At 40.6% G+C, this 24123-nt stretch overlaps 1 protein-coding gene across 2 annotated transcripts in view; it reads left to right on the top strand.

The window, feature by feature from the left end:
- COL19A1 (collagen type XIX alpha 1 chain) overlaps positions 1–24123 on the top strand; it is a 424680-nt gene that overhangs the window by 140151 nt on the left and 260406 nt on the right. For both annotated transcript variants that reach the window (XM_090034633.1, XM_090034628.1), the window contains exon 13: positions 9580–9633. In XM_090034633.1, the coding sequence (XP_089890759.1) occupies positions 9580–9633 (54 nt within the window). The remainder of the gene's footprint in view (positions 1–9579; positions 9634–24123) is intronic.

The raw sequence follows: 24123 nt of genomic DNA on the forward strand, positions 1-24123 counted from the left end.
TGGGAACCACATTGGCCCTCTTCCAGTCCTCTGCCACCACACCAGAGCAACACGAGTGCTCGTAAAGCTGTGCAAGGGGTCCCGCAATGTGCATCCCCTGGGGCCTGATGGGGGCCCAGTGAGGGGGCTGATCTGGTCCTTGCTTAGAAAAATGGAGGCAAAGAAGTCATTAGCTTTGTCATCTGGTGTGACGACCACATTTCCTAGCGTGTCTTGCAGGGCCCCCATGTTACCTGGTACCTTCTTTTTGCCCCCTATGTATTTAAAAAAGGACTTCTTGTTGTCCTTGATCCGGGAAGCTAGTCCCATTTCCATCTCCGCCTTGGCCTTCCTGACTGCCCCCCTGCATCCCCGAGCAACCACAGTATAATCCTCCCTGGTGATGGCCCCTCCCTTCCATTGGGTGTACGCCTTCCTTTTAGCTACAAGACATTCCTGAATAGTTTTGGTGAGCCATGGGGCTTTTGTGCCCTCCTGCTCCCTTTGATCCGTGTTGGGATTACCTCCCTTTGGGCTTGGAGGATCAGCTCCTTAAGGAGCAACCACTCTTCTTGCACACCTGGTTCTCCTCCCCTCCGGGACTTCAGTGCTTCCTGACTATTCTTCTTAGCTCATTGAAGTCTGTCCTTTTGAAATCTAGGGCTGCTGCCTTGCTGCAGGCCTTTGCCACCTTGAGCTGGATGGTGAACTGCAGCAGACCATGATCATTGTTGCCCAGGTGGTCGAGCACCCACAGTCCCCTCACTAGGTTGTCGCCGGTGGCCAGCACCAGGTCCAACAAGACGTCTCCCCTGGTGGGGCTGTGCACCTCCTGGGTTAGATGGAGGTCCCGCATTTTGGCTAGGAACCTATGTGAGCGGTCAGACCTGGCTGACTGCTCCTCCCAGCAGATGTCTGGAAAGTTCAGGTCCCCCATGATGACCACATCCTTTGACTTCACTATCTCCGTGAGCTGACTTAAGAATTCCTGGTTCAGCTCTTTCCCCTTGACTGCCTTGTATTCTAACCCAGAGCACTTCATTGTGCCCCTCCTCTAACTCTGTGATACCTGATGAGGATGTGTATTCCTCCTTAATGTAGAGCACCACATTGCTGCCTTTCCTCCCTGTCCTGTTCCACCTGTACAGCCTATAGCCCTTGACAGAGGGTAAGACTTGATGATCTGCTCAGGTCCCTTCCGACCCTGCTAACTATGAAACTATGAAAATATGAATTCATGAAACCTGTATTTAGAGTTCACTTTATTATTATGATAAGATACTTACTTTGCCACAATCTGTGGGCAAGGCAAGAGCCCCCAAGGGGAATCTTGCCTGCCTGTACACTAATGCCAGGAGCCTGGGCAACAAGCAGGAGGAGCTCATCCTCCTGCTCAGTGCAAAGAATTATGACGTCATTGGGATAACGGAGACCCGGTGGGACTCCACCCATGACTGGACCATGGATATAGAGGGCTATACCCTGTACAGGAGGGATCGTGTTGACAAAAGGGGCGGGGGTGTAGCTCTTTATGTGAAGGAAAGCTACATGTCCCTGCAAGCTGATGTTGGCAACCAGCACGGACAGCTAGAGACCCTCTGGGTAAAAATTCGTGGGGAATACAGCACAGAGGACACAATGGTGGGAGTCTACTACAGACCTCCCACTCAAAGTCCTGAGCTTGACCAGAAGTTCACCCGGGAACTGACTGAGGCCGCTTGCTCCAGGACCTTGGTTGTCATGGGTGACTTCAATTACCCGGACATCTCGTGGGAAGATCACTCGGCAAAATCTGAGCGGGCGCAAAGCTTTCTCTCGTGTGTGGATGACCTCTACCTGACTCAAGAAGTCTATGGGCCAACAAGAGGCAAAGCGCTGCTCGACCTGGTGCTGGCTACGGGGGACAAATCGGCGACCTAGTGATCGATGGGAAGCTGGATGACAGCGACCATGAGGTGATCACCTCCACCATCCACTGTAAAGCTAGCAAGTCAGTCAGCAACACAGAAGTCCTTGACATCAGAAAAGCCGACTTTGACAAGCTCAAGAGGCTAGTCGGTCAGGCCCTCAGGGACCATGACCCCAGGGAGTTGGGAGTTCAAGAAGAGTGGTTGCTTCTCAAGGAAGCGATCCTCAGTGCACAAGCTAAATCTATTCCAACATGGACTAAAGGCAGCAAGAAGGCACAGCAGCCCTCCTGGCTCTCCAGGGACCTAGCGGACCTACTGTGGCTAAAAAGGAAAGCCTAAAAAGGATGGAGGATGGGTTTCACTTCCAAGGAGGATTATTCTGCACTGGTCCGGTCTTGCAGGGAGCAAACCAGGAAAGCCAAGTCTGCAACTGAACTCCAACTAGCTTCAAGCATCAAGGACAACAAAAAGTCCTTTTTCAGATATGTGGGGAGCCGGAGGAAAAGCAAGGGCAATGTTGGACCCCTGCTAAACCAGAAGGGGCAAATGACAACTGATGCCCAGGAAAAAGCCAACCTATTAAATAGGTACTTTGCGTCAGTCTTTCATCAATCCTATGGGACACCCATGCCTGCTATGGGACAGGGAGATCTGGGTGAGGGGGATCCCCTACCCTCCATCAATGCTGACCTCGTGAAGGAACATCTTGAGAAGCTGGATACCTTAGAAGTCAGCCGGCCCTGACAATCTGCACCCCAGGGTACTCAAGGAGCTGGCGAGCATCATAGCCCAGCCCCTGGCACGGATCTTTGAAAACTCCTGGCACTCTGGTGTAGTGCCCGAAGACTGGAAGAAGGCCAATGTGGTGCCGATCTTCAAGAAAGGGAGGAGAGTGGATCCGGTTAACTACAGGCCCATTAGCCTGACTTCTATCCTGGGGAAGATCTTAGAAAAGTTTATTAAGGAGGCCATCCTTGATGGACTGGCCCAGGCTAACATTCTAAGGGACAGCCAGCACAGGTTTGTTGCGGGTAGGTCTTGTTTGACCAATCTCATTTCCTTCTATGACCAGGTGACCTATCACCTGGACAAGGGAGAAGAGATTGATGTCATATATCTTGACTTCAAAAAAGCTTTTGATCTGGTATCCCATGATCACCTCTTGGCCAAACTGGCCAGTTGTGGCCTTGGCTCCACCACGATCCGCTGGCTGGGAAACTGGCTCCGTGGTTGGACGCAGAGGGTTGTAATTGATGGCAGTCACTCATCGTGGTGCCCTGTGACCAGTGGGGTCCCTCAAGGCTCTGTCCTGGGACCCATACTGACACTGGAGTCAGGAGTGGACTGGCCATGTTCGTCAATGGCACCAAACTTTGGGGCAAAGCATCTACGCCAGAAGATAGGCGGGTGATCCAGGCTGACCTGGACAAGTTCAGCAAATGGGGAGACAAGAACCTGATGGTGTTTAACACCGAAAAATGCAAGGTTCTCCACCTTGGGAGGAAAAACCTGCAGCTTCCTTATAATCTCGGCAGTGCTACGTTGGTTAGCACTACAGAAGAAAGAGACTTGGGGGGTCACCACTGACCACAAGATGAACATGAGCCTGCAATGCGATGCTGCGGCTAGTAAAGCGACCAAAACGCTGGCTTGCATCCATAGATGCTTCTCGAGCAAATCTTGGGACGTCATTCTCCCCTTGTACTCGGCCTTGGTGAGGCCGCAGCTGGAGTACTGCGTCCAGTTTTGGGCTCCACAATTCAAAAAGGATGTGGAGAAGCTTGAGAGAGTCCAGAGGAGAGCCACGCGCATGAGCAGAGGTCAGGAAAACAGATCTTACGATGACAGGCTGAGAGCCATGGGACTCTTTAGCCTGGAAAAGCGTAGGCTCAGGTGTGATCTGATGGCCACCTATAAGTTTATCAAGGGTGACCACCAGGATCTGGGGGAACGTTTGTTCACCAGAGCGCTCCAAGGGATAACGAGGTCGAACGGTCACAAACTCCTGCAAGACCATTTCAGGCTGGACATAAGGAAGAATTTCTTTACTGTCCGAACCCCCAAGGTCTGGAACAGTCTGCCATCGGAGGTGGTTCAAGCACCTACATTGAACACCTTCAAGAGTAAATTGGATGCTTATCTTGCTGGGATCCTTTGACCCCAGCTGACTTCCTGCCCTTTGGGTAGGGGGCTGGACTCAATGATCTCCCGAGGTCCCTTCCAGCCCTAATGTCTATGAAATCTATGAAATCAAATGCACACGATTTTTTTCAGTGAACTAAGACGATACTCCATATAGTACTCAGTTTTGTTTCAGGCTGTAGACAATAAGTATCGCTAAAGCTGTATTGGCCACCTTGCATAGCTCCTTGAGGATGGGTTTAAGAGCTTCAATGGAGGCTGACAGAAAGATTTTCTTGGCCTGTGCCATAGTTTCAGTTTAGCCTGAAATAAGTTTGTGTCATCCTGTGTATATTATCCTTTATTTGCTGCCATCAGTGCTCATGTTTACATCTTTCTTTTCATCTAAGTTGGAGTACCAGAAAATCAGTCCGATCTGTGGATGATGGAGAGGAACAAGCTATTGCAGGCCACTCTACTTATAGTAAAGGTTCTTATTTATTAGGGTTATAATTCCCAAGGGCCACAGCTCCTTGTCCCTTGGATGGAATGCTCTGATTCTTTAGTAGACTTTGGATTTCTTTTGGAGTCCATGAGTCTTTATGATTGAATCAGGATCATTGGTCATTCTTTTCCCCCGGGGAGATGGATGGTTTCTGACCACTTCCATAGCAAGGTAACTTTGATCTGAATATGTAGGCCAAAGATCAGATCTATGGTGTGACCAACTGCAGGGGAAGTACCTACGGAAAGCAGTATGATATGATAAAATCTTACAGAGAAATAAAACTGGATTACTTCACCACCATTGCCAACAAAGTATTGGTGAGTTCCTTTCTGAATCATTTCATCTACAATGATTCTATAAACAATCACAAAGATCAGTTACTGTGGCTGAATCACAAGAGCAGTTAGTTTTTTGGGATGAATTAAGTTGAATAAAATTATTGCACCTGAGGCTCCTGTCTTGCATTTGATATTTGCTGAAGAAATGAATGCGGGTCACTGCCTTCTTCACTTCTGTAGATTTGATATACAGAGTGCCCTATAGGGGTTGGAAATAGATGTGGATTAGTGCAGGACTTGGTGTCATCCACCCAGCTCTGTGACACAGGCTATATTAAGCACCCTCACTGCTTAGTTCAAAGATTGTCTTTTAGCAATAGATTTTGTGTCGATCAGTACCAGCTTCAGTTCACAATATTTTTCACTGTTGTTTCTGGTCCATGCCTAGGTAGTAGTTCTGTGGAGCATACAGATATTACAGATATATGGAATTAGGTTACTTATGTGTGCTTTTCTGTTTCTATGGACATGTCCTCCAAACTTGAACTGCGGTAGGTGATGAAGTAGATTAGTTTAAGTGGATGATCTGTGTGGAGAACCAAAGTATCTGTATAAGTAGTGGTCCTGTGAAGCTTTAAAGTTTCATCTTCTCTGGAATATAGTGTCCCAGTGCTCCTAGAGAGATTCTGGTTCAGTTGGTGAGAAGGTCATTGGGATGGAGGCCTAATTGTGTCTCACGGAGCTCTAAGGGATGTTTTTAGCCAAATGTTGTAGTTGGCTATATTCATACAATTGGCAGAGAAAATAAGCATTGCTTTTAACTTGATTCAACTTATAAATTATGAAAAGAAAGTAATAAAGACATTTAATTGTGAGATGAAGTTTTCTATCACAAATACTGCTCTAATAAAGCAGTAGCAAAACTAGCTTTAACTATCTTTGTTAAAGATCTAAAATAATACATCATAAAATGAGAATATTTCAAAAGTTTCTCACCAGTATTTCATCCATTACCATAATTGATAATCTGAGTATTTAGGAAATTTGACAGACAATGCAAACAGGAATATATCAAGGAACAAGGAAATTAGAAATACAGAATAAGTAAACACTGCTAAGGTAATGCTGCATATGATACCTTATTTTTTGATGTTTTTAGTGTTTTTTTTCAATTTACGTTAATGATGGCCTTTTGTATAATTTAAAATAAAAACTAAAGGAGTAAAGTGAAGAAGTATTGCCAGCTTTCAGCATTGTCGTAACTGATTCAATTTTAACTCAGGCAAAATTGGAAAGGGTTAAAAATTGGCGCACATGTTTACAGCTTCTTGTAAAGACCATGAGTCAACTCCTGGCCCTCTTCAGAGTATTCCCACTGACTTTACTAGGTTCAAGATTTCACATGAATAGCATGTGCCCTCTCCACATGGGTGCGACTGAAAGCAGAATCCAACCCAGGAAATGAAATCTCTGGAAGTAATTCAGTATTGTACTGGATTAGCTTTAATTAAGTAACAAATAAGGTACAATGTTTCCAGTCCTGTTTGTGCAAATCTCACAAATTATCTTTAATTTGTGAGATTTAATTTATGAAGATGGTTTGAACAGATTGGAATATTAGACTTAGGAAAGCTTTCAACACTCTTTTGGAAACCTAATAGGTAACCCATAATATTGACTATTTATAACGCCTGCCAAACATTTTTGAGTGGTAAATTCTTCAGACTGATTACATTTAAAACTGTCAATCATGCACTATATAATGTGCTGCCCTAACAGCAGGAAAAAGCACGGTTTGGCTCAGTTTACATAAGACGAAATGATGAGAATTGGAACTCTGCTGCACTGGAATTCTTGTTTTGAAAAGACACAATCCACGCAATGTTTGTCATAGCTTTGTTGACTGGAAGTACTTTAATATAGTGAAAAATCAATATATGTTCATATGAAAGTCCTACTGCAACAGGCTGGCCCAAGGCTCTTTCAATATGAAAGTATCCTAGTCTCACTGCTAAAAGCTCTTTGGTTTTGTCTTTCCTAAGGAAACAATAAGCTTATTGAATTGCTGATGTCTTTTGAATCAGAAGGACTAGCATATTTTTTGTACCTCTCACCACTTGCCTGCAATGAGTGCAGGTGAGGAGGCATGTACTTCAAGGCCTGCATCATGGTGTAACATAAACTCTAACCCAGCCTTTGTAACCAAATGACACAGAGAGCTCTTGTTTTAGGTGACCTCTAGCTGTATGTTGTTTTTGCCAGTGTACATGTTTGATAGTATTAAGGAATGCTTTATTATTCTTAGACTCATAGAGACATTCATGATTTTACAAAATGGCATCACTTTTCCAACAATACTGTGTATATTCCTCCTATTTCCATGTACGTAGAATTTATAAACAGATAAAGAAAAACCATGAAAAAATCTTTAAATTAGTCCAATTTTGTAATATCCTAAAAATAATAGAAATTGAGATGTTAAAATAATTCAACTATAGGAACAAGATATTATTGCAAATACATTATTGTAGTTTTAGAAATATTGTCAGACTATAATGATGATTTGGCTTATGTGAGTTGAAAGATGGTGAAATCCTCAGTCTGTCAGAGGGATACAAATGGAAAAGATTTCTTATTTAATTTTCTTCTATAGTCTTACTTGAGATATTTAAAAAATAGCATACATTTGGGCTTTTAACTGCTACATTTTAAGTTGCTTGTCATTAGATACTGCTGTCTTGAACAGTGCCATGGTAGAGAGAGAAAATGGTTCTAAGGATTTTTTTCAATGAGTATATGTGAAGGTCTCCAGTTTAAATTGTACTTTTTGCCAGATATAAAAGGTTGAGAGAATACTAGAGGAAAAGACTTGAATGAATAATATGGGCTAATGTATAATATTATGTTTGTTGTGAATTAGATGTACTAGAGTTACAACAAGGAAATACCTAGAGGCTATTTGTGTATGGGACAATTAAACTCATGGTCCTGTGGATGCTAATTTATTTGTAAGCTTTAGCTGATTAAGAAAGCTAAGAGAAACTTGCTTTGCAAAAATGCTCTTCTATTATTAGATTAAATGCTCTTTGTTATTGCCACTGGAGGAATAGCTTTGAATCAGGGTCATGTCACAAATGAAATTAACTGAATGATCTCCGTTCATTTAGATGACAGAAGTATAAAGGATATTCTGACATAATGAATAGTTACTGCTCATATCACCGTAGTCCCCTTGAGATAACTGAGATGACAGTACAGTGTTCTTTCTCTCTTTGCTTGACAAAGGGTTTGGTGTTCAGTGTAGCCTACTTAGGCAAAAATCTCTGTCACTCTTAATGGAAGCTACTTTAAGTAAAAAGAGGTGATATAAAATTGTAAAGAATTGACTCCTTTCTTGTAACATTAAAAGAGATTTTTATTTTGTAATTCTTCCTGTGGAAATATATGAACCAGTCTACAACTTTCTGTCCTGGAGAATCCTGCGTACTATCTTTTCTGTTCGCAAAATATTCACGTCTCCAAAGCTTGTACTTTAATATTTTGAAATATACATTGTTCTGATTTTTCAAGGCAGCATCTCCTTTTATTGACTAATACAAAAGATGACTTATTATAGGAGAATTTTACTTTTTTATACAACAATGGGCATCAATAAACAGTTGCATTAAGGTCATTGTGGACACTATTCTCTACAAGAACCATAATAGGAAAGTGGAAGTTTACTGTTCTGATTATTCATATTTAATAATTATATTACAGTAACAAATAGATGTCTATATCAGGGTAATTATTTTGGAAGCATTGCACAAATATGTATGCAGTTGTGGCCCTCAAAGAGCCTTTCTTAGTGCTTGTCTTTTTTACATCATCAGTATTTGTCAGAGATCTTTGGATGGCTAATAGACAGCTTGCATTTTGTATTACTTTGTAGACATAGTATTTTTATACTATATACTTTATTTCTAAGTGATAAGAAATTCAAACTGAAATTCAGATTCCATGGAGCAATTTGGTATGGCATAAAAATGTAGTCCCAATCTTTTGTAGTGTATAAAAATCCTGTAAACCATGTTCCTGTAAAAGTTTCTAAACCACACTTAGAATTATTTCTCTGGAATGTACACTTTCCATATTTACATGTGGGGCTTCCACTAATTGTAATGATGGGCCATTTGACAGGGTGTGCAGGAGAACGATAAATACTTTTTCGCTATCTGAGTGCAACCCCTTGCTTTTATAAGTTTTTTCTGTGCAGTTAAAAATATTAGATTAAAACAATAAACCATTGATTTTACAGTGGGGCAGAGGGAAGCAATTTACTTAAGTTCTGTAGAAGTCACACATATATTTTTAGTCAAACCCAGTATCAGTACACAAACTATTTTAGCTACAATAATGAGTTGGTGTCAATTCCCAGTTCCAGAGAAAAGACTGTATCCTAATATAAATCATTTTATTTCTTTTAATTTTTTCACTATCCCTATTTTTATGGATGCAGTGTGACAAATATAAGTACATGGTTTTTCCTCTGGCTGGTTAATACTCCTTGAAAAGGTAAGGAGCACCAGCTTCTAGGACACTTATTCAGGGCCAGGCTTTTAATTTTTTTTTTTATTATACTTCTCCTGGAGTATAGGAAATAGCTTTGCCTGTGCTTTTAATAAGGTCTAGATGATATGATATAGAGAGATAGTTATGAAATAGATGTTTTTATCCAAAACATGGTTTTCCAATTGAATACAATTTTTGTATAGAAAACTAAAATATGTATTCATTCTCCTAGGGTGGAAAAGGGGATAAAGGAGAACCAGGACAAGAAGGCATTCATGGAAAAGATGTAAGTTGATTAATATTTAAACGGTCTATAATTTAAATGTGTTTTGGTGGGGAGGACAGTTTTATGTAAATTTATTAAATTACCCACTACAATGCAAGGGATTTAATTGCTGGTTTAGGGAATGTGCATGTTGTATTAAAAACACATTTTCTCTGTAACCTAAAACAGTGTGTTTAATTCTGTACCTGTATTTGTAAAAACATGAATGATTATTGTCCTGCAGTGTCATCGTCCCATCCAGTTTCATCAGACTGAGTTGGATGTGATTAAATGTGAAGTGAAACGTAAACTGAAAAAAATGCAATGTAACAGTAACAATGAGTCTCTAGTAAGGTAGTAAGCTACAAGGAACCTAAATAAAAGAGTTAGAAAAGAAGGGATCTGGGGATCAAGATTTAAGAGGCACATTAGGAACTATTAGCGTACTGTTTGGGATCTAGCCAAACATGATGTTGTGCCTAAGGAGACAGGAAATACCTAGGGATTACTGCTCAGGATCCATAAAATAAGATGGAACAAGTTAACAAGTTTGGTAATGGGAAATGAGCACTGCGGGTAATTATGGGTTCACTGTTTGAGTTTTCTGGAAGGAAGAGAGATTTTTGGGAGATGAGCAAAGCTGAAGTTGAACCCTTTGATGTCTGAGATGTCTAAGAAGGAAAGACCAAGGGATTTGCTGGACTGAGTCACAGGTAAACATAGTGTTAGAGGAGTTGTGCATTTAAAATAATGTAAAGCGGTGGGTCCAGATTCCTGCTGTACCAGAGCTTGTCTCAATATTTATCAGTACAGTAGGGACATGCCAGAGCATCTGCTTTTGCAGCCAGCAGCCAAGCTGTCTTCCACTTGACTATGTAAAGTATCACAAATATACCACCCGTTGGGCAAAATGATTTTGGCACCTGACCCCATCATCTTGCCCAGCAGAGGAGGCAACCTTTTGGCACTTGTATTTTGCCAGCATACGATGTAGCAAAACCTCAGGAACAGGCCAGTACTGGGATTTTAAAACCTTTGTTATCCTTCAGTTCTCCATGTACACATTTCTGTTTGTGAGCCTTTTAACTATATACTTTTTTAGCTTAGCAGTACCTGTTCCAGCTGATCCCATCAGGCTTCCCACCCCATACAAAGGGAATAAACAGCAGAACATACATTCTTAGTCTTCATTCTCTTGCAATTGCCTGGATGTCAGAGCAACTTCTCGTCAGGTAGCTATGATCAGACTTGCAGTGACTACTCCTTTCACTTTTTGTTGTTGCGCTTTGGTTTCTCTTCCTTTCATTATCTTCCCTTCTTTTCGTTTCTCCAGAAACCTAAGTTTTGGGAGACTGAAACCAGTTTATTTCAAGAGACTGTCTGGAGTCATCTCACCACCTTCCTTCCCCCCAGCACACACACTTTCTCCACATGGCACCACCATTTTCCAGTCTGGTGTTTGAGATGGATTATCCTAAGCATTTTTTTCCTTTATTTTTATTACCCTCTTAGCCATGATCTGGTAGAGGGCACCTTTCTGCTTAGTCATATTATGATGCCTTTTCCCAAATTACCAGGTTTTCTCTTCCTCTTGTGAGGGGATGATTTGCACATCTTATTTGCACACAAGGTGTTTGTATTGCCTTAGGAATTTAATGTGCGCAACAAGTGTAACATTTGGTAGTCACTGAAGGCCAGGCCGAGGAAGGAGCATGAGATAAAATGGTGCATGTTCCTGCTGAGCAAGTCCCTTCAGTCACCTCATACCCCAGCACAGTGGTCTCTAAAGTGGGGTGCGCGCAAGATGATCCATTGGGGTGCAGGAAGAAAATATTAGAACTACTATTTATATGTATATTTATATAAATTTACATATATTGGGGGTGCATGCTCAAAAATCTTTTACTGATGGGGTGCACAAATATAAATATACATATACTGGGGGTGCGTGCTCAAAAATTTTTTACTGATGGGGATGTGCGAGCAAAAAAGTTTGGAGACCACTGCCCCAGCACAAAGTCATTGGGCTGGCACAGTTCCCCAAGGACCACCTCCTCCTGGTGTCCATTTGCATCAGCTGGCATTGATTCAACATACCATGTTATTGTCTATGTGCTGTTCTAAAGTTAGGACCAAAGAGAGCTCTTTCCTAACCTTCATGCAGAAAGTAGCTATGGTGGGACCCTACTTTCATGATTTTAGCTCACTCCAAAATGGCTCAGGTTACCTTTGCAGCTACCTTCTCTGGTGTCTCTGTGATTAAGTCAGGCATGTATCCCATTTGGAGACTGTTGTTTGGAGTCTGCTTCTAGTGATGAGTTGGCCCAAATCTGGGTATTGCTTGAAGGCAAGAAGTAAGGGAGTTAGGACTTTTTCCCCTCAAAGTATAAACTTTGATCCTTCTTATAAGTTCTTGTGTCGGATAGCATGGATGATTATTCTCATAATATCTACACAGGGGAATGTGTTCAGTAGGGGTTTTCTTTTTGTGGTGTTGTTGTGGTGTATTTGTGTGACTAGTTCAAAGATATGATCTATTGTAAGGAAGCTTACAAAAAGTAGAAACTTGGAAAAACTACAAGGGAGGAGTATAAGAGTATTTCTTGGGCATGCAGAGATAAAATCAGGAAGGCCAAACTGCAATTGGAGATGCAGATAACAAGAGATGTTGTTCAATATTTTTATCAATGACCTGAAAGATGGGATGGAGTGCACCCTCAACAAGTTTGTGTATAACACAAAGCTGGGGGGAGTAGTAGATATGCTGGAGGATAGGGCTAAGTTTCAGAGAGACCTAGACAAATTGGAGGATTGGACCAAAAGAAATGTCATGATGTTCAATAAGGACAAGTGCAAAATCTTACAGTTAGGATGGAACAATCCCATGTTGGGGGCTGACTGGTTAAGCAGCAGCACTGCAGAAAAGGACCTGGGAGTTACAGTGGACAATAAGCTGAATATGAGCCAACAGTGTGTCCTTGTTACAAAGAAGGTTAACAGCATACTGGGCTGCATTAGTAGGAGCATTGTCAGTAGTTCTAAGGAAGTAATTATTCTGCACTGGTGAGGCCACATCTGGAGTACTGTGTCCAGTTTTGGGGCCCCCACTACAGAAAGGACATGGACAAATTGGAGAGAGTCCAGTGGAGGGCAATAAAAATGGTTAGAAGTCTAGGGAACAGGACTTGTGAGGAGAGGCTGAAGGAACTGAGCTTATTTAGTGTGGAGAAGACGAGACTGAGAGGGGATTTAATAGCAGCCTTCAGCTACCTGAAGGGGGATTCCAAAGAGGATGGAGCTAGACTGTTCTCAGTGGTGGCAGATGACAGAACAAGGAACAATGGTCTCAAGTTGCTGCAGGGAAAGATTACATGGGATATTAGGAAAAACGTTCTCACTAGGACGGTAGTAAAGAACTGGAACAGGCTCCCGAGAGAGGTTGTGGTAAAGGCATTTATCGTGTTGGGGATGTGGGTAGCATGAGCATTCTCAGAGCAGATTGGGTGCTTTCTAAGTGACTGACCATAGATTACAGTTATCTTGGTGTGTCTGTGGTGGCTTCTGGTTTTTACTTGAAAAGAAGTGTATTTGTCAGTACCTGGGAATCTTTGAGATATGTTGTCCACCCACACATTTGAATCCTGATCTCCTTTTGCTTTTCCTTGGAATTTGCTTCTGAAATGCTAATTTAAGAGACAAATTATGTGTGGGGGATATGCTACACACTATATCCCCTTGATGTTGGGGAGCAGGCTCAAGTGGAGGGGCTGGGGAGACTCAATTTTGGTTGGTGACTATCAGGCTTTCAGAAAGATGCTGCTAAAGCCACTTAGCTTCGCTTTTGTTCAAGTCACTTTTCTCTCCTGGAAGAGGCAAGGATTTCTGTGGGTGATATTGGATCAACTGTTTAGTTGGGAAGGATATAGACATACTTTTTGTGTATGAAGGGTTTCTGTATGTTGGTCTGTTCCTTCCAACTATACAGTTGATCCCGTGCAAGATATCACCCACAAAAATCTTTGTATCTCACATTTTTATGGACTGTCATGATTACAACATTCTACCTTTTCTTTCCTAATTTTTCTTTTGTCTTTGACCTTTCTTATCTCAGCCTACTCTCTGTTCAGTGGGACTTGTAGAACTGTTTATTTCTCAGTTCCAGCTAGTACACAAACCTCAGAGATCTGAACTCTACCAAACAGATGAAGCTGAAGGAGCGTCTGGGGCAGCCTGTGTAGGTAATGCTGACATACAAAAATTCGCTTCTCCTACATATGAGAATGGATAATTGGGCAACACATCTTAAAGTACTCCAGTTACTGTTAAGTAACTTTCTTTTTTTAGTCTCCACCCAACCATAAAACCTTTATCAAGTCAAGTAAAGAATGGAAAACTCCTCTAGCATTTAGCAGCACACCAAAACTCAGGGCCCATGTGCTGCACTTTCCTCATTCCTTGTCTACCTCTCCTTTTTCCAGGGTACGTGAGACCTCTCAGCCAGTTGCACAGGTGAATGGATTAGTACCAGAGGTCTTTTCCCATTAGTGTGCCTTATTTCTATTTGACAGAAGGAAAGAAGTGAAGGGAAGAGGGCAGAAATTTGTGGTTTTCAAAGATCTCATCTTTTGGAAAATGGGGTATTAGTTCAGTTTTAGCATCAAGACAGTAATAAAACATAATTATCTCTTCTACCCAGGGCCCCTGTTTGGTCCCCTATCTGAAGGTCACCCTAGGGTCAGGTCCTGATTCTGCAGCAAATCAAAGACCTTCATCTCATTACAAAGGGACTGTAGTGAGAATTGAAGCACCTCAGATGAAGCTCTGAACATAAATGCAATATTCTTTTGTGAATATTTTGACATTATAATTAGAATTATGGCCAAGCAATGGAGAGTCAGATCTGAAATTCAGAAGAATTCACAATGCATGCCTTATCACCTCACCAACCAACAGGGAGACTGTGCTGCTCACATGAAAATAAAAATTTGCTAAAAACTGCAAGCATCATTAATTAAAGCAAAATATACAGTTTTTAGTTTTTTAAGCAAGCACCTTAAATATAGTACTCTTTATTTCATATGGCTTTTTATATAGTGCATCATTTGCATGAAAGGTATTTTCTTACTGTAAAGTGCTATTTTTTTGTAGTAGATTTTGGTCCTATTTTTGGATAATAGTAGATCTAATCTGTATGAAAGTGTATACTGTGCATTCAGCTGAACTACATTTAAGGATTCAAAGATGTATTCTCTTGTAGCCTGCTTGTCTACAAAGGTGAACTGTATACTTCTGTCATGCATACATATATGCTGACAGCATGGAAAAACACATCTGTGTTCTTTCCATAGCTCAGGAGACATTTCTGTGTTGGTTCTTACACGATCTCTGTTACTACACAAGATCTTGTTCCATAAAACTTTGAGGAGGAGTAAGGTATACTGAGTATCTGGTGAACTATAAAGCAGGTTTGACACCAGCGTGATATGAATGCGTAAAATATTAAAGCTTCACATTTTGAATGATTTAATTAGGTCAGCGGCTTACAATGTGTTATAATGCAGTAAGTTATCATGAATATAGGAGCTCCAGAAAAGCATATTTTTGAAGCTGAATTGCGCAAAATACTAAAATATATTCCATTACTTGGAGACCAGACATAATTATTTTTTAACAACATTTAAACAAAATGTTTGGATTCAATTAGCACAGTGGTTAGAAATACCAGTCATTAGGTTTAAACTTAAAGGATCATGTATCCTTGACTCTGTTGCTGTCAGTGTCTCTCAAACTCATTCCACATACAGAAATGTAACATCTGATATTTCTGAAATAAACAAGTTAATCTGCTTACACTAGGGTAATTTGTAGTGCTGAATAAAGAAAGAGTGAAAACAAGTAAAGTCAGTGGTATCAGCTGTTGGCAGCTGCTGTCCCACTGCTCAGAAGAGTGAGGTCTACCATTTTAAGTTTGGGGTTCAGCTCATACCACTAAAAAGAAATGAAAAGCATTGACTGAATAGTTCAAATAAGTGATTTAAAGATAAGTCATGTGTAATATTTTAACTAAAAAACATATCTGAAGAAAAAGGCACCCCAGCGGAAGGCCTTGTTTTGACTGTAATATTTTTTTTCCTCGTTCTTGCCAGCTGAAGAGCCCTTGCATGTGTAAGCCAAAATGACAGAGCGATGCCAGGGCTTATTGTTAATCATTAGTATGCAATGCTGAAGTGCCTGACCTAAAATAGCTACTTTCCTGGCCCCAGAATGATTGCCCTTGCTATCTTTTTTTATTAGTATCATTCAAAACATCTTTAGGCATGGGAACTTTGAATCGCACTGTGCATCTCCCTGTTTATTGTTTGGTGAGGCCCAATTTGGGCTATTGCTCAAAATTCATTCAACAACATATGGGTTTACTCTGAATACAAGTAGTAAGACTGCTGCCACTGGTTTGGGATTCTTGAAGACTGGCCAGAAGTAGTTCATGTGCTGCGATTGTATTCTGCCTTTTGTTATGTGCTTACACATTTATTCTGGATGCAATTATAACAAAATTCACTTGGAGTCAGTTGTAGTCCAGTTCTAACCTTAATAATATCATCAGCTTTTAATCGCTACAGGAAGTGAATCTGTATGGGCTTGCTGTCTGACAGCAGTGTAAAGAGGCAGCAACTGATGCTGAAATAAACCCTGATGTATATAATTACTTTTCAATCACGCTCGCATCCCACATGAAATCAGAACAGATTTGCAATGTAAATACATATCCACCTACTTGTGGAGTGACAATAAGATCTATGTGCTGTTAATATTACTGCCAGCTGAATTGGGATTGAACAGGAAATTCTAATCAATGAAACTAGACTTTTCATATAGGGAGGTCATTGCCTTGATCAGTGATACTGGTGGCAATGAAAAGTGTCATTTAGATACTACGGGTAATTTTTTTAAAAATCAAATTGGAATGCCAGGAAAAAATCATTATGGCTGAATTATCATCAGGTCTAGCAATTTTGATTTATCACAACTGAGATAAGGACAGAGGAGGAATGGTAACAAATATCATCATTGGAAATATACTATGTGCTGTTTCTTTAACATTATGTTTAATGAGAAAGAACAAGGGCAAGATCAGCAACAAGATTAGAACTACATGAGGTGCACACAGGAAAATAGTCCTTTGTTTGTGGCTAAGCACGATACCATTTTAAAAATTACCCCAAGTGATCACACCCTGATGATATCAACCTACTGGCTCTACAGTTAATATTTTTTATTTAGATTTCCTGAGTGCGCTGTACAGTAAATTGTGAGCCTGATAGCTCTGGATTTGTACATTGTATAACTCACTAGGGGATTACTGATTGGACCCATAGTCATTTGCTTTCACACTATAGGTAGCAGCACAATGGGTTGTTTCCTTTGTTTTCAGGGGATCTGCACTAGCACAGGCAATTTTCATTAAAGTTTGGACTGAGCTAATGAACCCAAATTCCAGGCATGGAATTCATGTAAAGGAATATGTATGGAAGAGGTATGAGAACATTTTCTACATGCATCAACAAACATGGTTTTAATAATAGCAATGTTCTTTCTTTTTTCCAGTATTCTTTTAGGATCCTCAAAAGATGCCAGTTTGCTGTATTTTTTTCAATGAGACATTTTCATCAATACACTGTTAGTATATTGTATCGCTGGTTCTAGTAGTTGGACAAAGTTTTTGGGGTAAATCTAATATCTTTTATTAGACCAGCTAAAATAGTTATAAAAATTCTTCCTTGCGAGCTTTCAAATACAAACACCCTTCTTCAGGCAGAGGTTCCACCCGTTGACACTTGACTTTTGTAAGAAGAGGCTAGGTATTTTGGTTGGTATTATACTGCCTGTATTTGTGATATAATTTGTTCAATGGCAACAGGACCTGATAGACATAGTTAGTTGTTAGTGTGAAGTCAGGTAGGAGGCAGGAAGATTTGTACCTTATAGACCAGAGATGTCAGACATATAGAGTGTGGAAGCTTTCTGTTTTGCCCACTGGGCTACTGGAGGGCACTGGAGGTTGGGCCATTGAGCATGGCCATTGGCAGCAAGCTTGGCTTATTTCTGCTAGAGCCTGCATTGCTCCCAGCCCTGCTGGACCCTGGATTCCTGCTGCCACTGGACCCTAGATGGTGGAATGGGTGTGGAAGGAAATGTGTTCCCATAGACCCAGAGATGTTCCTAACATTGCTTAGGCTTCAGAAAATGACCCGACTTGTTCTTACTAATAATTTATGTTGTACTAATAGTCTATAGCCAACTTAATGATTCATGTGACAGTAAACATCTTGAAATGGGATGAGGGGTTGATGGACAAACCAGATGCTTCCCAGTTGTGGATAAATAATGGAGTAACAGCTAAGTGGCTGCAGCCAGGGCATCTACCACTAATAGTCAGGTCCATGCTACAGTTAATATCCTTCTTTCAATATTATTTGTTGAAGAGATTCTTCCTTGACCTCTTCTGAAGGGACTATAAAGTATATGTTGCACCTCTAATACCTCAGACCCTCTAGTTATTTGTCATGTTGTTAATTTCCATATCCTAACCTTCCTCTGGCTTGATGATTTGAACCAGAAAGTCTGGTCTTCTTCCTACCATGTGAGGTAGGGATTCCTACTTAGTTGACTCTCCAAATAGCTTATTCCAGTTCTAGTTGGGGTTCCTGGATCTGTTTCCCAAGCAACTTACAGCCATGGTGCTGAGGAGTGTTTTTAAGGCAGTTGCCAGCTTCTTTGGCAGCACCCTTACCCCATCCAGGCTTCAGCCTTTTACCCAGATGTGGTTAGTTACTTTGCTATATATGGAAGTATATAATCTGTACATTAACCCTTTAGTGGCTATTCCAGAATAGTTTTTAAACACCCTGGCCACATCTACAAGAGACACTGACTACGCTGTCATTGCTGCGTATTCTTTAGTATTAAGCTACTGCACAGTCACAAGTGTTTATACATGTACTGAAACTGTGCAGTAACCTGAGTTACCACACAGCAGCAGTAACTCATCCAATAAATGTCTTTTTTGTGACACTGCTGTGTAGTAGCTTAATACTACTGTGCAGTATAGTCACATCATGGTTGTTGGGCTATAGTCACATCATGTAGTATTGGGCTACTGTGCAACCAGCATCTTGTGTAGATGCAGCCCCTGTCACACATCTCTACCAGTATGGAGATCAACACCGTAGGGTCTGAGCAACAGGAGAGCTTGCTATAAAACACCAGTCTGCAGAAACAAACTTCTTAACTTGCAGGACCTAGGGTATTCTGCACAACGCCCCAGAGCCAAGGCTTATATTTTGATATGACCATTGCAGGGTACAAACATTGCATGGTACACAAAAACTACATCTAACTAAAGGTGTTTTTGCCTTCCTCTGGTGTGCCAGATAATACTTCCCTAGATTGGAATGCCAAGTAACCTGCCTGGTACAATGGCTCAGATATTATGTATAAATATAGATGTATTCAGCAAGGTGTTAAACCTTTTTTCTGCACCTTCTTTCCTGTCCTCTAACAATGGAAATTAGATGGAACAATCCCATGTACCGGTACAGGCTAGGGACTGACTGGATAAGCAGCAGATCTGCAGAAAAGGACCTGGGAGTTACAGTGGACAATAAGCTGAATATGATCCAACAGTGTGCCTTTGTTACAAAGAAAGTTAACAGCATACTGGGCTGCATTAGTAGGAACATTGCCAGCAGATCAAAGGAAGTGATTTTTCTGCTCTATTCTGTACTGGTGAGGCCACATCTGGAGTACTGTGTCCAGTTTTGGGGCCCCCACTACAGAAAGGACATGGACAAATTGGAGAGAGTCCAGTTGAGAGCAATGAAAATGGTTAGAAGTCTAGGGAACAGGACTTGTGAGGAGAGGCTGAAGGAACTGAGCTTATTTAGTGTGGAGAAGACGAGACTGAGAGGGGATTTAATAGCAGCCTTCAGCTACCTGAAGGGGGGTTCCAAAGAGGATGGAGCTAGACTGTTCTCAGTGGTGGCAGATGACAGAACAAGGAACAATGGTCTCAAGTTGCTGCAGGGAACGATTACATGGGATATTAGGAAAAACATTCTCACTAGGACGGTAGTAAAGAACTGGAACAGGCTCCCGAGAGAGGTTGTGGTAAAGGCATTTATCGTGTTGGGGATGTGGGTAGCATGAGCATTCTCAGAGCAGATTGGGTGCTTTCTAAGTGAAGGGTTTCTGTATGTTGGTCTGTTCCTTCCAACTATACAGTTGATCCAGTGAAAGATATCATCCACAAAAATCTTTGTATCTCACATTTTTATGGACTGTCATGATTACAACATTCTACCTTTTCTTTCCTAATTTTTCTTTTGTCTTTGACTGTTCTTATCTCAGCCTACTCTCTGTTCAGTGGGACTTGTTTATTTCTCAATTCCAGCTAGTACACAAACCTCAGAGATCTGAACTCTACCAAACAGATGAAGCTGAAGGAGTGTTTGTCAAAAAACTAATATTAATTGTTTCTCACTTGGTGTTTCCAAGACACTCCTAAAAACGGCACTTTTTCTTACTTAAAAACTGTTTAGAACTCTGTTTCTTTGCTTTATTACAATTTAAAAAGTGCAAAGAATACAAAGCGCTGGTTTCTTTTGCCTCCAGTAGGTAATGGAGTTTAGTTTATATTTACACCTGTATTTCATGTGAAGGACCATTTTGGAATATGTAAGAAATGAAGGCCCTTTTTGAAGAATGAAAGGCAACTAACTATCTTAGTCTATTAGTTGATTAGTTCATCTGACAGTCAAAGAAACTGGTATTGGAAATGTGAAAAGGCTGATTTAAAAAATAGCTCACAAAACTGTAACAGCTGTGCATCCATAACTTCCCCCTTTAAATTTCATTTACCATGATTGTCTTTGGTATTAGGTCATTTACTGTTCTAGTAATGCAACCTTGTACAAAAGATACATTTTTGTGAGAAGTCAATGGAGAGCTCAGTTTTTTAGCCTAACTTATGTTAAAAAACTTCATACCTCCTGGTTAAAGGCCTCAAATGAACTAGAACAGAGGTTGGCAACCTATGGCCTGTGGACCAAATAAAGTTCACAGACAAATTGTATCTGGCCTGCCAAGGTTTTATCCCAGCCATGGTGACATTTGGCTCCTGGCTGTGGTGGGGGAATAGTTGAATATGATAGCATTTGGCAGCAATCAGCAGCACAATGCAGCAGAAGGAATTGGCCGCAATGGAAGTGTTGGCATCTGAGTTGCACCCCACCTTGGTTCTCAGCTCTGTTGGTATGGTCTACAGTTGCAGAAAGGTTGCCAACCTTTGAACTAGAATGTTAACTTGCATTTTGACACCACTGCTGAAACCTCACTTTATTTTTGGCCTGTAAAAAGATCAAACTGAGTTCCTCTAAGAGAAACTCTTAAGATCAAATTATGCAGACTGTGAAGAACAACAGGAGGCATCATGAATTTCTAACCGTATTGTTGTGAACTCCAGAAATGTTAGTTAAAACCAGTTGAGATTACTTGGATCATTTACTCTTTGTGACAAGATTTGCTAGAATATTTATATGCTTCTTGGACATTGGTGAAATATGACTGTAGACTCCAGAAGTCAGTATTAGTCTTTTGTTTTCAGAATCTGAAGTTCAATTATCTTATTAAAGGTGCAAAGCAATTATTTTAAAATAATAACTGAAATCAAACTGACGTCAAACTGAGGCATTTGGTTTTGACTGCTGTCAGAGACACAGTACTGTACTAGTTGAACCACAAGTCTGGTCCAGGATGGAAATTCTTATTTTATTAGGTTGCTTTACAAACACTCAGCAGTAACTAAAAGAATTCAATCAATTCTAGATGATGGAGGTGGAGGAAGAAACAATGTTTCTATGAGACCAGCTGTATATTTCCTGGCAGCAACCATGTCTCCTTGTCGGCAACTTATTAACATAAATCAAATGACATAATATTAATAATATATAGTAGAAAAACAAAATAAAAATACATATAGTAGGAAAACATGTTCAGAATTTGTCCTCAAACTTTTCTTGCCTTTTCATTGGGATGTAAACCATAACGAAAAGCTATATGGCTACTTACTTCTAACCTTTTAAAGAATATTGTAATACATGATTTCAAAGGCTTTCTACATTACTAAAATCCTCTCTTTACACCATTCAGCGTTGAAAATTTTGTTGTCAAACATGCTCCTCTTAAATACTCATTTTAAATAAAAATATAAGCATTCTCCTAGTTTCTCTTTTCTTCTCCGTTGAAGATTGACCTTTGTCTTCATTGTCTTCCTGCAGTAGCCACTAGGCTGTTTACCTCACCTAGGTTTCTTCCAGGAACAGCATTAAGAATTGTAAACATACCATATATCTTAGCAAACTTTGCTTGATTTCACTGTCCATTATTCATCAATTCTTGCCTTTCCTATTCCGTACTAATACATTCTGCATGTTTTTCATTCTACTTGGCCCCCTCTACATGTGTAGGTAAAGGTGCAATTGGATCTAATGCATGCCACATGTACCACGCATCCTGGGCTTCCCCTGTCCTGGCAAAAAGCAGGCTCCCATAACTGGGAGCCCCGTTTGCTTAGGGGGTTGCAAGCCATGGGAGCCATGTACAGCCAGGACCAAGAGTTTCTGCACCTGACAGGGGCTTCCAGTCCCAGCTGCACTTCACAGGCAGCTGGGACTAGGACCCCCCCAGTGGGTACAGGTACCCTTTCTTGGTCCCAGCTGCACATGAGGTGCAGCCAGAAATGAGAGCCATGTCAGTTGTGAGACTCTCTGTCCTGGCTGCATGTGCGGTGCAGCCAGAATCGAGAGCCCCATGCGGGCCAGGGATTTCATGCACCCCCGAGCCTTGGGGATCATAGAAACTGCAATCTGAAGGGCTTAGAGGTTTCATTCTGGATATAGTACACCCCTGAGGCTGGGAGCCCTGACAGCCCTACTACCCATGCAAATTAAAGCTTGATAGCACCCAGCTATAACATTAATATGTATTTTTGAGGTTTAACTTTATAGCTAGTTGAAACTTTTTATTATGTGATAGCTACTTTGTACATGTAGCTGGTCTTAAGGTAAATATGCAGTTAACTTGTTAAATACCTGTAACATGTAGAGGTGGCCTTTATTGCAGAATTTGTTTGTGTGTGTGTCTGCTCTATTTGGTCTATAACATGCAGCCACAGGAGTGACTTTTTTAGTGAAAACTATTGCTTCATCACTGATTCTCTAATGCAGCCAATTTTGAATCAGATCCACAAAATCGTCAATAATACAAACATTTTCCAGAAACTTGAAATATCTGTCAAATGGCTTTTATTTTTTTTTTTTATATAACTCACTCAAACTTTGTGATGGTGCAGTAAATGGAGATAGTTGCATTAAGTGGATTATAACTATGATCATTAAAGAGGAAAGATATTTGGCTTCCTTTTTTTTAATCCATCTGCCTTTTGCATTTTTTAAGATCATCCAGCAAAACTGCTTCTGATTTAACTCTTACATTTTGACGAGCTGAATAAAGGACAAATCAAAGCTAAATCAGGAGTATTTACAACAACCACAAATTTAATCCAAAGTGGGTACTTAAATGCTCATATAGTTCTAAATGACGTTCCTTCCAGATGGTGAATTAATGTAATTTTAGCAGGAAGTGAAGTTGCATAAATATGCAGTATTTAAAACACGCAGTGATTTGTTTCTGTATCCACCAAGGCACAGATGTTGCTTATCATTTTAGTGCCAGTTGTCTTTATCTTTCCAATTATTGCAAAGTGAGTAATAGAGTTTGTAAAGGGTTAGAGAGGGGGTTGGGAAAAGAATTCAGGACAATAAATTCAAATTCAGATCTGAATGACCTCTAGCTTTTATAACTCCATCTCGTCCAACATATGTAATACTGAAGACGGTAGCCTGATTGTTAAATGGAACATTTCACTGTGATAATATTGCATTTATTTCTATTCCTTGCATGATCTGCCAGTCAGTTTCTAGGTAGTTTAAGAGTTGGTTTTGGCCTATAACATCACACATAACTTGGGAAATGTGTTTTTTGACTCCTGGCATACTTTCATAATTGTGATAGGAGGTAGTGCTTTAGTTTCAAAATTTAGTGCCCACTTGCTGCAAATGACTTGAATCTGTTCCCTTCACGGATACAGTGGAAGTTTATCCATTCCTTGTGCTTTAGGGAAAAGGGGAAAACAGCAAATGTCTAATGGTGATGACATATTACCATTATATAAACTCTTACCGTGTCATTTCTGGTGATGTGGGAAGTGACATTGCTGGATTTGTAGTGTAAGGCTCCAGGCACATGTTGTAGTTGTCATGTGATTAATATGTTAAACTCATCATAAATAGTAACTGTGCTACAAATTCAGCTGATTTATGATGCCATGAAGTAGGAAACCAGACACAAAGTTATTCCAAAAATGTGGAATATCTTTGTGGGTTGTTTGTATGG

The sequence above is a fragment of the Crocodylus siamensis genome, chromosome 1, assembly GCF_052110815.1.
Source record: "Crocodylus siamensis isolate JL-2025a chromosome 1, ASM5211081v1, whole genome shotgun sequence".
Lineage (NCBI taxonomy): Eukaryota > Metazoa > Chordata > Crocodylia > Crocodylidae > Crocodylus > Crocodylus siamensis.